General features: G+C 37.4%; 1 protein-coding gene across 2 annotated transcripts in view; it reads left to right on the top strand.

Moving 5' to 3' along the window:
• The window catches only part of LOC127973732 (voltage-dependent L-type calcium channel subunit alpha-1C), a 124,499-nt gene that overhangs the window by 70,321 nt on the left and 35,830 nt on the right, over positions 1-18,348 (top strand). Inside the window, exons 4-9 of one of the 2 annotated variants that reach the window (XM_052577392.1) lie at positions 13,351-13,490; positions 14,735-14,874; positions 15,450-15,611; positions 15,698-15,900; positions 17,330-17,433; positions 18,174-18,346. In XM_052577392.1, coding sequence (XP_052433352.1) covers positions 13,351-13,490; positions 14,735-14,874; positions 15,450-15,611; positions 15,698-15,900; positions 17,330-17,433; positions 18,174-18,346 — 922 coding nt within the window. Of the gene's footprint in view, positions 1-13,350; positions 13,491-14,734; positions 14,875-15,449; positions 15,612-15,697; positions 15,901-16,994; positions 17,099-17,329; positions 17,434-18,173; positions 18,347-18,348 lie in introns of both variants that reach the window. The other variant, XM_052577391.1, reaches the window with a different exon arrangement.

Below are 18,348 nucleotides of genomic sequence, written 5' to 3'. Positions count from 1 at the left end.
ATGTACATACATAACTGCATTTTGTAATATACCTGCCTACAATTGTCATTTGTATATTGTCATTCACTATCTACTTATTTGTATTTTTTATTCTTTTATTATGTGTTTTATGTTCTGTCGCTGTCATTCTGTTGTACTGCGGAGCTTCTGTCACGAAAACAAATTCCTCGTATGTGTAAACATACCTGGCAATAAAGCTCATTCTGAAACAAGAATATTTTTAAAGATGGCCTGACCAGCCATCAATCACTTAATTAACCCTCGCATTGAGTTCCTCATTGAGGTTAAAATTGTATTAGATACACCAGTTTTGCTCAGTCTGGAGGTACATTACTTGTGTTGACCGTGTAAAGGGGTTCCCTTTGTTGTCGTTGAAAGGGGGTTTCCCAATGTCGCTGATTGGCTGGAAGTTCAGTAGTCGTTGAAGTGACGTCTTGGGAAGCCCATGGTTGGGCGTTGGCTGACGATGCAGAGTTGTGTGCTGGTTGTAGTTTTACGCGGGCACTCAAGGTTGATAATTGATGGTCAGAAACGTTTCAAGCAAGAAGATTCAAACACAGACATACTAAACGTGAATATGAATCCTTAAGCTATTCAATAGTTATTAAAAAGACATTCACAATAAGTGATTAGAAACATGATTACATATATTGCAGAGTTACATATATGATATGGAGTCAAGCAATGGAATGATATTCATTTATAAGTCTTTTTTGGGTTAATTTTGGTGCATCTACATCTGTAAAAAGTTTTTGTGCCATTCTCTGACATAAGGACGTTCTGTGGAGACCAGAGATTAAGGAATTTCAGTCTGGTTCTTTTCTTCTAGGTGGGGGAACTCAATCCAAAGATCTTGTGATCATGATTACTATCATGGGTTTACATGTGATGGTCATGTTGTGCATCTATTTGACCATCAATCTGGATTACTTGCCCCAAATTTGACAATCTCTTTTCCGAAGGGAAATTGTCAATAATTGTTCTAATAGTGTTAATGTTGAAACCTGTTCTGTGAAAGAGTTGGTTGGTTAGTGGACTTGCTTTATTGATTTACAACATCCTGTTGTCTTGAGCTTTTCTGTGGAATTCGGCTCCTCAGGTTTCAACCATGCCCCCAATCGAATCTTTAATTTGTCTGGTTTGTGTCTGATACACTACATCTGCAACACCCACAGCACACTTTCTGTAGTTAAGTAATTTAAAGTCCATCATGTTATTTAGAGTTATATATTGCTTAAGGGTCCCCTGATGTGCCTTGAAACAAGCAGTGTTATTCTATGTGGTTACGTAATTTCAACTGAAGAAGAGAGGAGAGGGCGGGACATATCAAGCAGCCCGCCCCATTTTTAAAGTAGCCCATAGCGTTTTGATTATGTCTGCTCAGACCATAGATGTTGAGCTCTGTAAAGCCGCATTTGACAGCCACAGTCTAATAGATTACCCCCCAGATTCAATATCAAACTTTTAGTAAAACAAAATAGTGGCCATAATCATACTGATGCGGTGTATTTGCAACAGTTTTTCGTTCGTGTGAAAAGGTTCGCATGAAACAACGTGAAACCAGACCTCATTTGCACCTATTGAAACACTGTCTGAATCGTTCCCTGTCACCTACACTGTGCACTACGAAGCATTCACCGTACAGGAAATACTACACTGTGAAAAAGTGACTGATCTCAGCCAGCGCTTAAGCATCTATAGTTATAGTGCAGGAGGGGTGCGCTTCAGATTCTAGAGAGTATATGATTGCTCAGAAGATTTGATGAGAAGATGAAGCATGATCTGATGTCAAAAAATGAGTTGAGCCATTTTGGCAGAAGAGATTAACTGCAAGCTTTGAATGCTTATATCTACTAAATGTGAATTTTTTCACTGTTTTGGAGCACACTGCCTTATAGATAACCTTAAGACTAACATATTTATGATAACACCCCAAAAACTTGAATTGTGATTTCATGGGGACTTTAAAGGAAAATAAAATGCTATTTTAACAGTTTTTATTTTATTTTATCTTTTATAAAAACTGTAATATAGTTAATTTGTCCTGTAATTCAGTTTATGTCCTGTAGTTTACATTCGCTCAGTTTTGAGTCCTGTAGGTTCGAGTTTGTGCTGTAGTTCAGTGTTTGTCATGTATTCCAGAATCTGTCCTCTCATTCAGATTATTTCCTGTAGTTTACATTCACTCAGTTTTGAGTCCTGTAGGTTAGAGTTTGTGCTGTAGTTCAGTGTTTGTCATGTATTCCAGAATCTGTCCTCTCATTCAGATTATTTCCTGTAGTTTACATTCACTCAGTTTTGAGTCCTGTAGGTTAGAGTTTGTGCTGTAGTTCAGTGTTTGTCATGTATTCCAGAATCTGTCCTCTCATTCAGATTATTTCCTGTAGTTTAGGTTGAAGATTCTGTCCAGTATTTTACAATCTGTTCTGTAGTTTACAATCTCTCAGTTTTGAGTGTGTCCTGTAGGTTAGGATTTGTGCTGTAGTGCAGTGTTTGTCCTGTAGTTTAGCTGTAGACTATGTCCTATGGTTTGAAATCTGTCCTGTACTTTGCAGTCTCTACGTTCTCAGTGATTCCTGTTGTTTAAAATGTGTGATGTAGTGTGATGTTGTAGAATCTGTCCTTCTGTTAAGGTCTCTGTCCTGTGGTTCACTGTCTGCCCTATAATTTTGTGTTTATCATATAGTTTAGTGTCTTTTTTGTATTTTAATGTCTAGCCTTAGTTCAGTCCTATATAAAATATTGCCATGTAGTTTAGTCTATGTTATATTTACCTCTGTTCTGTCCTGTAGTTGAGTTCAACAATAGAAGAGAGTTCAGTGAGCACCGTGTGTTTCCACTGACTCATTCAGTTCATCAATGACTTCTGAGGTCATTGATGATTCAGTCTGAAGACTGAGTATTTAATGAAAACTGTGGTTTGTGGTATCTATGCCTGCAAACAGATGTAGCTTGAAATCTATGCTGAAGGTGGCACGAGCACAAACTAAGCCACACTACTTCAAACTGTTGTTGCTTGAGGTTAATGTAACTAGACATTGTCATCGAATTGTTTATGAATTGAATAGCTCTTCTGGACATTGTGTGGACATTCAAAAAACCTCAGACATTCCCATATGATATCAATTCAGATTGTGATTTAAAATGCTGTTGTTGAGAAACAGCAAACTCTTTCTCTCTTTTTAACACTTTTAGGGACAGTTAGATGAAATTTCTCTACAAAATTCAGCCTGAATTGAAAGAAAGAAGGACAGGTAGATGGATGTGCAACAGTGTGTTTACAGGTTGTGTGCTGTTTTATTAAAGGTCTGAGCTACTGTAGGCCACAAGAAGAGACATCTGAAATATTTGGCTGGAATCCTTCACAGGGATGTCACACCGGTCTCATCAACATTATCTACATTCCACTGAGAAAAGCAGACTAGCTCTTCCCCTCTATTTCTTTCTAAGCTTTGGTGCTTCACTGTGATCATTCCAGTCAGCCAAATGCACAAAAGGGCAGATGTCTCTGTTTATGTTTGTGTGTATCACTTTCACACTTTCTAATATTAATAATAATATTATTATTATTAGTATTATAGTATTGAAAACATAATGGGAAGAAGTCTTAATTGCAATCTTAATTGTCATGAAAATAACAATGCAAAAAAATAATTAGTGATGTTGTAGAGATATTGTAATATTGCTTGAAACTACTTTAAGTAACAGTTTAACTAACAGACTAAAAAAAGTACAAATGACCCTTTCTTGAAATATAATACTATTACTATTATTATGCAGCGCAGGTGTTTGACTGTGTCCTTTTGAAGGTTGTGTGTGAACTTGGCTTATTGATCGATAAGTCTTCTGTAGAGACCCCTGGTCATCAAAGCAGAGGAGGGGGAGGGCGAGGGGAGCCGGGGTCCTCTGAGATAGAGACCCGGCCGGCAAACACCTGGAAGCCCAAAGCTTTATATCCAGTAGTGGAAATACTGCTGAAACCAATGATTCTGTACATGTGTGCGTGTGTGTGATTTATGACTGCTAACATGCACAAACATAGTGTGTGCTCATGGGCATGCAGTATGTCTGTATGTGTGTGAGTATCTGATCTCTAGGAGTCTTTAGGCATGTAATAGGGCTGGTGGCTTTCAGTCCCAACAGTTTACAGCTTCCTTTAAACCCCCTTTACTTCTCTCTCTGTGAGTCACTGGAACGGCAGAGTGAGTCATATTGCTTTAATCATGCTGTAGAAAAAGACAAGAAAGGAAAAGGAAAGAAAGAGAGACACCCCATGTAACTTATCCATTTATCTCTCCAATTCTATATAGGATGCAAGTCCTTTACAATTTTATAAGCCATGAAATCTTGTTTTCTATTACGAAGTCACATATAACTGTACAGAGGTGACAAGCATGTGCCACTTTAATCTTGGGATCATAGCATCTTTCTTTGGCTCATGTTTTTTTTTTTTTTTTCTTTACTTGACCCAGCAGCAAAACAGTATGTTACACTCCACCTACACAACCTCTACTGTCAATTAAAAGACTAACAAGATTTTCCTTCTTTGAGAATCCTTGATGCTGTTTTCATACCCAGTCTCCTCTCCTCCTGGCAGCAACATCCTCTACTGTCACGCCATGTTTAGCAGCGGCTACCCTGTCTTCTGTAACGGTCACTGCAATGACCTAAATTTACAAGAAACCCACAAAAAAACCCTTTATTTATTTTTGATTCCCTACATTAGACAAACTTGCAACAATCATTATTAAGGTGCAGTCACATATGCCGTTGTTCAGCATATTTCCATGGGCGAAATCCAGTAGCTTCATTCGGAATCCAAGCAATCTTGAATTTCTTGTACGTGTGAAAGATTTCCATATGCAGATTTCGCAGTGGCTGAATTAAGCACAACTAAGCACAAAATCTATTTTTTAATGTTTAAAATTGTGGAAGTAATGCGGTAATTATATATAAGGCTTTACCAAAAAGCTCCTCCTTTTGAAGATGAACTGACATGAAAGGAAATCATTTTCAATTTCATGTTCAAATTGTACATCATGTTTGCTTATGAAAAATGGTTTAGTGTGAAGCTTAAAGTGTGTGTGTGTGTGTGTGTATCTGTGTGTGTGTGCTTCTGATTCTACCTGAGAAGGTAAGACGGCCACCCAGCATACAGACGTACACACACTCGTGCTTAAGAACTCGGAGCCACAGTTAATTCTGTTCCTATGGGACGGAATATTTTTAGTATCTGCTGAGACAGATAGAGAGAGACAAAGAGAGAGAGAAAAGGGAGGGTATACAGATAAGTATGTGGTTAATTTTAGATAGTGCTGTGAAAAAATGCAGCAGAACACAGCGATCCTCCTCTTTTCACAGTCGCTCTCCGCCGATTGGTCGAACTTTGCGCAGTGATCCCTTTTGGCCAATGAGAGGTATTGTCATGTGGGAATAGGGGAGTAATAGACCCATCAGGGCCCTTCTTTAAATATACACATACTCAGAGAAAATATGATCCCCGCCCCATGTCGATTATTATTGTTATATTAGTGTAGGAGAGTGGGTGGAATTTGGCAGTCACTTTCAGATAGCGTTTGAGCACTGCACCATAAATAATTCCCCTCAAACACACACACACACACACACACATATATATACACATGCTCTGGGCTGCTAGTGTTGGTGCAGTGCGATGATGAATAGACCCAATGATGTTATTTCTGGAGAAATTACGACACTGCCAGAACTCCCTTCATATCTGGTTTTAGCGCAGGTTTCGTTGAGTTATTTCATCTAGGTTTTTTGGGTTCAGTCTAGGAACATAGGAACATTTGAAAAGTGGAAGAAGTACATTAAAAAAAGGTAGCTTCATTATGAAGTTTGGCCAGTAGTCTTACATAGACAAAAAAATAAAAATAAACCCTGGTAAAGAGCCAACATTTCTGCTTACTGTTTGCATATTGTCGTCACAAACATTTGGCAAAGACTTCAATTGAGTTTTCAAATGGTTGTTTCCAGTGCAACAAAGACAAATTAAAAGTATATGAATTAAAATGTATTATTAATAATAAATTGTAAAATATATATATATATAAATATAAAGGATGCTATATATTATTATATAAATATGTTTTCACTTTTTTTATTTAATAATAAAAAATGATAGTTTAATTATTAAGGATGTGCAGGTTATGGGAATAAAATGACATTAAATTATAATACAAATACCAAATATAATTATAGTCATTATTAACAACTATTATTGTCAATATTAACAGTCAAATATAATGCATAAAATGATTAGGTATTAAAAAAAAAATAAGACAAATCGAAAAGTTATAATTATATAAAATGTAATACAAAATGTACCATCATTTTAATAAGTGTTAATCATATGTAATTGACCAAGTAGCACTTATAAAATTCATAAAATATATTTTGTTTATTTTAAAAAAAGTACGATCTAGTGTTTAAGAATTTAATCATATAAAATGATTAAATAGTTTAAATATTTAATATTTAAATATAATTATATAGTTTAAAAAGTGTGTTTCCTTACTACAGTAGCTGCACGGTAGTGACTGTAAGTCAAAAGAATAAAATGGAACAGATTTGTGTGACCATAAAGGCTGAAAACATCCTTGTTTGTTGACTACAGGTGTGTTAAGCAAAGTGTAATGTCCTGTCGCACGAAGCATGCACGATGAGAGCAGGTTTCCTCAGAGTGAAATGACCCGAGCTCCACACGTGCAAACACTTCCACGCATAAGCAGGATGCACAGCAGGCTGCTGCGTGCTGTCGCAACCATGCTGCTGCTCACCAGCTGTCTCCATGGAGACCGAGATGGGCTCTGGTTGTCATGGAAACTGACAGCAGCATGCTGTGGGTTTTGCAACATGTACGGCTCCCGAGAGCGGGTGTTTAACTCTGTACACACTGTCAATATTTAAACTGAGTCAGGACTTGTCTAATCTCTAATTCATTGTCGTTTCTCGCAGGTTCTTCAGCCACATGGGAATATTGAGCCCAAAACAAATGAAGAGCATGTCACAGTTGTAACTGAATGAACACACAAGCATTTACACAAACCCAGCGGGAGTGTAATAGATATAAAGCCTGTTGCAGGAGCTGCGGCTTGGCAGTAAATGCATGTGCTTTGAAAAGCTAAGCACAGGCGTCCAAGTTAGAATTTTTCTTGCATTGACAATTTCCACCCTGTCCTCCATCCAATACGCTCGTATAGGTCGTTTGTCCAAATCCCTGAAATACGCCCCATCAGAGCGTATACTACAATTGCACTCTGGTTTGCGTTTCATGTAGCTCAGTTAGTAGATTATTGCGTTATATCTTGATATGTAATCATGCTATCATGGGTTCGATCCCAGGGAACGGACATGCACAAAAATGTATATACTCAATAAATCATAATTTAGCATGTTTTCTGTGAGGGTTTAGGGTTGGGGTTAAGTGTGGTAATTCGAACGAATAAGCCACCTAGTAAAATCTGTAGGAAATACTGTGAGATCGGTGTAAAAAGCCTACACATTGCATTTAAATAAGCGTGCGTTTTGATTGGTAATGACGTTATACGTCATTTCATGACGACAGACGCAATGCGATACTGTCATTATTTTTACGCCCGCTAGAGGGCGCTTAACTTTAAAATGTAAATATAAGTTGTAATAAGGTGCTTGCACAAACAACGTCATTTTTTTGGTGGAGGACACACTCACAATTTCATTCAGTTTCTTCTCATCTTGTCCTAGCAAAAAATATACACACACACACAAAAACTTTCTATAATCCACCGTGTACCTAACTGAGGAACAGTGTGTTGCCTTGTGACATCATTTGTCCATCAGAAATGACTTGTAAGTGGGGGGTGGGGGGGGTGTCTGACATGGCATCTGCTGACCGCAAATCCTGTTACCTTGGTTACAGACAGACTGGGCATAAAGGTAAGGTCACAGAGATCGGGAGGTTCTGTCCCCTGAGCAGCGCGCTGTAATTTGATTGGCTCGTGGCCCTGTTTGTGCAACCATCACAGTAAATTGAATTATCGGGACTGTCATCCAGAGAGCCACACAGCTCACCTCTCCTGTCTCCATCCTTCCATCTCTCCACTCGTCCTCTTATTTACTCCTCATTTTTGCTTCTTCCTTCCTCCTCCATTCTTTTTATCATGTCGTCTCTCGTCTATGTTATTATTCACGATCATTGTTTTTCACGTTAGAGAGTGGGAAAAGTATGGACTGGGTTGAAATCGTGTTAAACAACATCATTTCTATCCTTGGATTTAAAAGGTAAAGGAATACCCAAACATTTATTTTCATTATATACACGCCTGTATGCTGTTTTATTCAGTGGTACACAAGAGACATGAATAGAGAAAAGAATCTACGGAAGTTCTAAGCGGCCATGCATTATATATTTTTTTTCTTTTTGTTTTCTCGTTATAACGACTTAATTTTCTCGTTATCTCGACATAACGAGGGTCGTTTTCTCGTTATAACGACTTAATTTTCTCGTTATCTCGACATAACGAAGTTCGTTTTCTCGTTGTAATGACTTAATTTTCTCGTTTTCTCGACATAACGAAGTTCGTTTTCTCGTTATAACGACTTAGTTTTCTCTAAGAAGTTACAAAACTGCGCCAGCAGGTGGCACTATAGACCTGAATATAACTGATGGGGTGTTGTACACTGTCCACTTTACTGTACGCGGACCTTCCTCGTGATCGCTACAGTTTGTGCAGTCTTGTTCATTACTGACATTTAATGAATTCATAAATGTTAAATGCTTGAATCAATATGAATATTTTGTGTATTAAGTTTCTGCTAGATGCATGAGTTTCACCAACGCGTTCTGTGTCATAAAATAACTGCTTATCAAAACCAAGGTTGACATGACTGTATTCTGTTTATCTACAGTAGGACGGGATTTAACGATGCAGGCTGATGTGCTTCTTTTCCATATTACTAATCTTTATTGTTAACCATATTGATGAGAAATGTGATGTATATGTAAAATCCATAGGCTAATTTAATTCAGTTTTGTTCTATAATGTTGTAATCGTTTTTACTACACACACATACACTACACGTACACATGAACGCTCTTTTCAAACAGAAGCTTGTAACACACATGATATCTGCCACATCATATAATGACTACTACAAATTACAAATTATATATAATTTTATTTCAAATAAAGGGAAAATGAAAAGTGAGTTTAATCCAAGAACCTCTAATGGCGCGGTGTTGCCATTTAAACATGTTAATTACAAAACCAAAACGTTAGTTGTAGCCTACTGTCTCTGGATAAATCAACAGTGATTGATCAGCCTTTATTTATATACAGTATTGTAGACGTTATTACCTAGGCGAAGCAAAATTTGCTGAAATATAGGCTACAGTAAGAGCGCCTGTATGGTTGTCCATCAGATGCCTGTCAAAGTTGAGTTTGTTACTATAGCAACAGTAAAACTGTCATGTCGTTATAACGAGAAAACAAACTTTCGTTATGTCGAGATATCGAGAAAAATAAGTCGTTATAATGAGAAAACAAAAAGGAAAAAAATGATAATGCATGGCCGCTTAGAACTTCCGTAAGAATCTCTGTACAGTTTTTTTTTTTTTTTTTTTTTTTTTTTTTTTGCTTTTACCCATACAACAACATTTCATAAGCTCTAAAAAGGCCAAAGATTATATATAAACAAAATATTAGAACATAAACGTACATTTTCCATTTCACATATTAAAACTAGTGTATCCTGTTTGATTACAACACACAGAAACTATAACTAGGCATTTGGCAACAATGATGTTAAAGTTGATACCACTCATCAAAATGACAAATATAAAGTATATAATGACACAATTATTATTATTATTATTTTATTTCCTTTAAATTAGTTCGAAGTCATACATATTTGGTTACACATTATGTTATGTTTCCGACTAAGAGTCAGCGAGCTTTGGATCAAGTGAGGGTGTGTGTGTGTGTGTGCCAGCTGGTTCAAAGAAAAACAAACTCGTCTCGCCTTCTAAGGGCCTTAATAATACATTCTTATCCACGGATATCTTACGCTACTCCAGGCTTAGATTGACCTTTTTAAATGTGCTATTGCTGCAATTATGGGCATGAGCAAGTGGCCCTGTAAATCGCTCTCTCACTCACACTGTCTCTGTGTCTCTCGCTCTCTCTTCATCTTTCAGAGAGCAGCCGGTCAGTCTTGCTGAAGGATATGTGGTGTAAACACATAATTATGATGTAGAAGTAACATAAAGCACACCATCACATAAACACACACAACTCTTTATCTTCATTGTTCTCCTAGATATACTGTACATGGAGAGATTAGATATGGGAATATTATGATATGATATGCGCAGCATTGTCTCCCGATGAGCATATATAAAGCAGCTGCGGCTAAGAAAGGAATTGGAGAAAATATCGGACCCCTGCAGTGAGTGAGGTCCACATGCTGCTAATAATTGCTTTTGCTCCAAAAATCACCCATATTTTTATCTTTCCACCCTCTCTCTGACACTTAAAATTTAAAACTCAGACAGTTTTGATTTCTGAACATTACACTACCGTTTGTTTTAATCGTGCATCAGACCTTTCATTCTAAAAGATAAAGGAAAATTGTATTTCTCATGAGCGGACTACAATAACTAAAGCAAGAGTCGAGCTTTATTCCATACCATTTCCTTTTCAGAACCAGTTACTCATTACTGATGTGCAGGAAACAATAAAGAGGATTCTGGCAGGTTTTCTGGCGACTCAGAGCTCAAGGGGTACAAATCGGGGTTGGGAAGATCCATGAACTATTTAGAACAGGTTGATGATCAAGTTGATATTTTGTAAAAGTGACTGTTGACGGACAGAGCCACGGGAATATTTCTGTCTCTCTCCGTGAGCATAGCTGGAGCCCTTGTTTTGTTCTGTTAACCCAAATGGCTCTCTGAGGACTGCACAGTCTCAGAGCAGCTCCCACGACCTCTCACCTCCTACCAGTGTTGGGTGTAACGCGTTACAAAGTAACGCGTTACTGTAATAATATTACTTTTTTCAGTAACTAGTAGTGTAAGGCATTACTCGTCTGAAAATGGTAATATTATTACAGTTTTCCCAAGCTAGTTACTTGCGTTACATTTGCCAGTAGCACCTTCATCACACACACAAGGCACACAACACAGAGAACAGAAGGGAAGGGAAGGAGGGCGTGAATGGAACAGTGATTGGTCTGGGTTTGGCACGAGGTATCATTTACCATCACTGATTGGTCGACAGCCGGCAGCAGAGCGGCACGCTCAGACAGATGGGGAAAAATGGAAGCGTCAACAACGGCAAGCTCTTTTTCAGAGGAAGGTTCCCAGCAACAGAAAGCTAGTTTCGACGGGTGGAGATTCAGTAATTATTTTGTAGGAGTGCTCCGATCACGATCGGCCGCTCGTTAATGCGCATCTCAGTAAAGCCGGTTCTCTAATCAGCGGTTTATTCCATCAGGAGCGTGAACCATATGTTCATACAACCGTGCCAATAAACGCTGAAAATGAACGTGGATTTGCGCATCTTCTCAGTTAATAACGGCTCTGTGTAGTAACAGCTGCTCTATGTGAAATCACGCACCTGATGGAATTAACCGCTGATTAGAGAACAGGTGTACTGACGAGCAGTAATATAAGTGAGTTGTGTAAACAGTGATTTATGTGACTTCAATTATTTCTTATTAAACTGAAATCGAAAAGTAAAAAGTATTTTTTGGAAAAACCACATCCTAGTGTTAGTCTTCATATGCTGCTGAATAGTGTTAACACGGATATAGAAAAATAAGGAGTGCAAGAGATTGATTCCTAATGTCAGTTTATTTTTAATTAATACTATAGTAGTTCGGTTCCCTTTACATCTTTAACTACCCATTAATTTATCAATTGAATGGGTGACCTATCCTCATTAATAGAGCAAACATTTGCCCCCCCTGAGAGAATTGGCAGGAGCCGCCACTGATAAAGACGCTAAAGAACACTCCTCCTTTGTATGTTCTCCCTCCATCTGATGCATCTCAGGCAATCATAGAGTAATTAAGAAAAAAAGATGTAACTAGTAATATAACTAGTAATATAACTAGTTACTTTCTCCAGGGAGTAATAAAGTAAAGTAAGGCATTACTATTTTTGAGAGTAATATGTAATATGTAATATATTACTTTTTTGAGTAACTAGCCCCAACACTGCCTCCTACGAACACACACACACAGCAAATCAGGAGAAAAAGAGGGGAAGCCAAGCAAGACTGACAGTATGTGATCCATCAGACTGCAAATGTTGTTGGATAATTGTTTTGTGCAAGGTTTTTTTTAGTCCTAGTTCTGTGACATATTCTATTTGGGATGTTTGGGATGTTTGGGATACTGGGACGTTTCCTTTACGTACGGTATTGCCCAATCACATTGTCAAACACAGAGGGAGCATGTGGACGGGACATCTAAATGAATCCATAATTAAATCGAATACAACAGATTCACCTGTCTGCTTAAATGTAATTTTTAGATGTTCTGTGTGTGTGCATGTGTGTGTGTGTGTGTGTGTGTGTGAAACGGAGAGAGCGTAGTGGATTGCTGTGGTGTCGATTGTGCTGATGACCGAGAGCTCTTGTCAGTAATTGAGCTTAATTAATTTAAGAGCCTTGGATTGATTCCAGATCTCAGAGTTTGGTCTACAGTCAAGTAGGTGATGGCATCATTTAGCCCTGTTTTTAAAGCAGCTGGATTTATAAACACCATTCTGCTCCCGTTTAATGAGTAATCTATCTATCTCTTTTCTTTTCTTTTTACTCACCCTCATGTTGTTTCAGATCCTTATGCTGCTGTTTTTCTGCTGAACACCAAAATCATTTGAAATCATCCATATACATTGTCCATTGTTTGATATCGCGTTAGAGTAGTGTGTGTTTATATATTCATCAATATATGTTACAATTAATTATATATGGTTTAAGACTTCTACATTGCAGTTTATGTAAACTGTGAAATGAGTCTGTTTTGATCCTCACAGTAAAGTTGGGAAACAGTCAGCAAAGGCTTTGAAATTCATCTGGCATTTACAGACGCAGCGTTTCTGCTCTATAATCCTCTCGAACACAGTGTCTCTGTTGCAACAACAGTCTGTGTGTGTGTGTGTGTGTGTGATATCTGTTCTTTTCTGATAGGCCTGATCTGTAATAAAATGTCATCCAGACAAATGGCTCAATACATTTTCTGACGTCGATTCAGAGCTTCTAGCGGCTTTATGCTTAAAGATATTAGAGCTGATGCAATTAGAGAACTAATATCCTCTTTGTCTCTGTTTTGTCTGTCTAGGAACGGGTGGAGTATCTCTTTCTGATTATTTTTACGGTGGAAGCATTTCTCAAAGTTATTGCATACGGGTTGCTGTGTCACCCTAATGCGTACCTGCGGAACGGCTGGAACTTGTTGGATTTCATCATCGTGGTGGTAGGGTGAGTACAAGCTGGCGGTGTAACCTGAAGTAACTCCTGACACGGAGAAAGATATGCGTGCACGAGTGAGGGATCTGTGTACAGTTTGAGTCGTCGTACAAATCTGACACACTTTTTGTTGGGTGTCAGTGGACAGCTTTGTTGAGTTTGCACAGAAGCTGAAATTGTGTTATGAAATGAAATGTTTTAAATATGAAATTATTAACTATTCATGGAGGATAAGGATGTTTATGAAACAAAATGGTTTATTAAATTCTAAATATAAAAAATTAAAACTTAATGACTGTAAAAAAAAAAAATATTTAAAGTACTTTAATTGCTAAATAGCCTAAAAATATATTAGTATTTATTTATATATTGTTTTATTTTATATTATTTGATTTATTTTTTTATCTTAATATTAACTCTGTTATTTAAAAATATATAATGACGCCATTTATGAACATAAAGTACTTTTCCAGGACTTTTGACTTTTTTTAGTTTTCCCACTTAAATAGTCAGTTCACACACTTCTGGTCTGAATGACATTTCTGACAACTGGTCTACAGACTTTATTTATTAAAAAAAATTATATAAAGTAGATTTATGTTTAAAAAAACGTGCTTGGTTTTGATAGCAATTAGTGTTTTAAAGTAGTGTTCACTATAAAATTTAAATTAATAGTAAATTGAATTTAAAAACAAGTATATATTAGGGTTGCACAATTAATTGAATTTCTAATCGCAATTACAATTGCATTATAATATGTGTTATTCTGCATGCTTAATATGCATTTTTTTACTTTCTACATGTTATCCTAAGGGGTTTTCCCATTATTTTATTTTTAATAAACATTATTAACATTATTATACCATTATTTTTTTTTTATTTTTTATAATTTGAAGAAACCAATCCGATGTATAGTTGACATTTGAGGTGGAATACTATAGAAAAGCACTAAAAGTTTTTCAGTTCGTGATTTCAGCTCGTTTATTTTCATATAAAAATACGGCATGCAGTTGCATCAATTTAAAACATTATTCAATATAAAACTTGATAATCGTAATTAAAGGTTCAAGGGAATAATCAAAAATTATATAATTTTTGTAAAAATCGTGCAGCACTAGTATGTATAAAAGCACACCCCCCACCCATGATTTTCATTTGTTGCCTTCTTTGTAAAGTCAGGACTGCTGTCTTTTTCTCTCTTAACAAATTACTTAGTAAAAATGTTATTTAGCTTCCACTTTCTCTCTCTCTTTCAGGCTGTTCAGTGCGATATTAGAGCAGGCCACTAAAGGGGATGGTGGGACTTCAATGGGAGGCAAGGCTGCAGGGTTTGATGTAAAAGCCCTACGAGCCTTTCGAGTGTTGAGACCTCTGAGACTCGTATCTGGAGTACCTAGTGAGTACACACACACACACACACACACACACACACAAACTTTCTCTCTCATCTGATGACTCTTGAGTAAGTTGTCCACGAGTCAGGGCTCATTTAAATAAATGTTCATTTCCTCCCTGAAATGTTTTGAGATTCAGTAATCACAACCCAGAAATTCAGAAATCAAGACCCTATTAAGCCATTCCTATCAGCATGTGTAGGCGCAGCTTTTTATTATCGTGTAGGCAAATCCATGTATTTGTATTTATTTTTTTGATTGCCAGTTTTGTCCAGAATGTGAACGTTCATTAGTTGTTATTATACGTCTCTCTGAAACACTTGTATTTGATTCTGCAGGCAAATATTGTTTTAACACCTACGTGTAATGACTTTTAAACTGCATTCTGTAATTGACCGTTTGTTTTAAGCTGTTCTGGCTTCACAATAGGTTCATGATTAGCTGATGACTGCACACTATCTATTTAAGTATAAACAGTTACGTTTCAGAATATAAATGCTTTCCTCGTAAAACAAAGAAAACCATCCATGAGAATCATCTACAGTAATTTCCCGATTCCTTTCCTGTGTGCTTGCAGGTTTACAGGTGGTGCTGAACTCCATCATTAAAGCCATGGTTCCCCTCCTGCACATCGCTCTGCTCGTTCTGTTCGTCATCATCATTTATGCCATCATCGGCCTGGAGCTCTTCATGGGCAAGATGCACAGAACCTGTTTTTTCTTCAAAGATGGACACAAAGGTCTGGGCTTTATCTGTTGGATTTGTTCCTTCTCTGTTATAGTCATTGGCCCCCGGATCAGCTGACAAAATCACATTTTCTTTCAGGTCCTATATCTGAAGAGAAACCGGCCCCCTGCGCCCCAAGCTCCACCCATGGACGACACTGCTCCCAGGCCAACATAACGCAGTGCATGATGGGATGGGCGGGCCCAAATGATGGAATCACGAACTTTGATAACTTTGCATTTGCCATGCTAACTGTGTTTCAATGCATCACGATGGAGGGCTGGACTGACGTCCTGTACTGGGTGAGTCTGCTCCAATAACAGCACACCACACCTAATGACTGTATGAGCACACATGAGAAAAGACACATGAATGAGGAACGGTTGGGTTAAGAATGTCTCCCAGTGTCTAAAGGAACCCATTAGAAATCCTAAATAGAACTGTAATGTAATTATAATGGGAATTTTCCTATAGGATTTCAGAGAAAATCTTAGGGAATATAGATAAAAATACCCCTGCATTACATTTAAAGTGTCTCAAATATGTTTTGGGGGGATTTTATAAGCTCCCAATGTGAATGTGCCATTATTGTGTGTGTGTGTGTGTGTGTGTGTATATATATGTGTGTATGTATAGTAAGTGATTGGTGTGTATGTTATGGCTCAACAACAAGGATGACTTAATGGCCTGGGCCATTGATTTTGATTTTGATTTTGTACATCCATTTTTTTTTTACCATTTGAATTAATATTTTTGGATTTTTGTGATATATTTTACATTAAATATTCTGCTGATTCTTCACCAAGACGAATTTTTGAATTTGCTGAAATGACTAGGAAAAATATGTTGAAAACTACAAACCAATCAGCAATATTTTGCATCATATGACACTGTTTTCTAGCAAAAGGCATTTTATGAATTTATGGAGTTGCATTATAGCTACAAAACTTGTAAGCAAATATAAAACATTGCTAAAAACAAACATCGATCCTTCTAAAATGGTGTGGCCACCATAACAAGTAACAACAACTGCAAAAAAAACTACTACTGGCCTGACTCTATATCAGAAAAAAAGTCCTGTTGAGCCCTGTGAGAGTGATTATATCACTGCTGCTCTCTAAAGCCCATCTTTACTGTATCTCAGACTTCTGCACTCTTTCAGATACTCAGTGTTTGACGGTTTTCCTGATGACATCTTTTGATGCAGTCTGAACGTCTCTCTCTCTCTCTCTCTCTCTCTCTCTCTCTGTCTCTCTCTCTTTTGAATATGCTCTATGCTTCATGGGTTTTCTTGATGTTCTGGGTTTCTGAGGGACAAGCATGTGCTGTTCACTGACTGTCTGCCTCTCCTCTCCGATCTTCTTTCTTTTTTCTAACTGTCCCCTCCTCGTCTCAGATGCAGGATGCCATGGGTTATGAGCTTCCGTGGGTCTATTTTGTCAGTCTGGTCATCTTTGGATCCTTTTTCGTTCTAAATCTGGTTCTGGGTGTGTTGAGCGGGTAAGCATTGTGTGCTGAATGTGTGTGTGTGTGTGTGGACAATAGACCAAGCTCTGACTGAACTCTGATCAAACACATTTTCTTTCTCAAAGCACTGGGATTGAGCGAGCCAGAGAGGGGTTGTGTAGCACTGCCCGTTTCCCACAGACACATACTAATTATTCATTCATCCCTTTTCAACTGTACCCATCCCTCTCTTCTCCCATACTCCATCCTTTCCTCCATTCCCAGGTGAATGATGCTGTAGGGAACTCCTGGCCATGGCTTTATTTTGTCACTTTAATCATCATTGGCTCCTTTTTTGTTCTTAATTTGGTTCTTGGGGTTTTAAGCGGGTAAGGGACACTCATTCATTCTCTCTCTCTCCATCTTCTTCATTTCTAACTCAATTTTTATCATTTGGACGGTGTGTGTGTGCGTGTGAGAGAGAGAGAGAGAGCAAGGGGTCAAAAGATGTTTTGTTTGCCTTGTTCTTTTTCTGTTTCGAAAATGAGTTTATGAATGTTTCTTGTCCTGTTTAGGACAAGAAATACACCACTGTACAAAAGTTTGGGGGCAACGATAAATAAATAATAATGATAACAATAATAATACTTTTATTAAGCAAGGACACATTAAGATTCTGAAAATTAAAGGCATTTATAATGTAACATAAGAATTTTATTTCAAATAAATGCTGTTATTTTAAACTTAATATTTGTAAAATAATCCTAATAATCCTAACCATCACAATGGTTTCAAACATTGATAGTAATAAGAAATGACTTGAGTAGTGAGTGCTGAAACTTCAGCTTTGTCATCACAGCAATAATCATATATATATATATATATATATACTTTTGTATGTTTTATAGAATATTTTAAAATATTTACAATTGACGACAAAAACTTTTTTTCAAACATTAAAGAACCCCAAACTTCCAACAGTAGTGTAGTGCATGCACCTTTAAAGAAGTGTTTCTAATATTTATTTGCACTTGATACATTTTCTAATTATGAAACTTTTTTTCTGATTCAGTTTGTTTATTTTATGAGATGGCTATTTAGAGGAAGTCTCTCTCTTTCATTTTCTCAGAGAGTTCTCGAAAGAGCGAGAAAAGGCCAAAGCTCGCGGTGATTTCCAGAAGCTCCGTGAGAAGCAGCAGCTGGAGGAGGATCTAAAGGGCTACCTGGACTGGATCACGCAGGCGGAGGATATCGACCCTGAGAACGACGACGAGGGACTGGACGACGACAAGCCTAGAAATCGT

This window comes from Carassius gibelio, chromosome A4, assembly GCF_023724105.1.
Source record: "Carassius gibelio isolate Cgi1373 ecotype wild population from Czech Republic chromosome A4, carGib1.2-hapl.c, whole genome shotgun sequence".
Taxonomy (NCBI): domain Eukaryota; kingdom Metazoa; phylum Chordata; class Actinopteri; order Cypriniformes; family Cyprinidae; genus Carassius; species Carassius gibelio.
The sequence above is the reverse complement of the archived record's forward strand: the minus strand, read 5'-3'. Positions and strand labels throughout refer to the sequence as shown.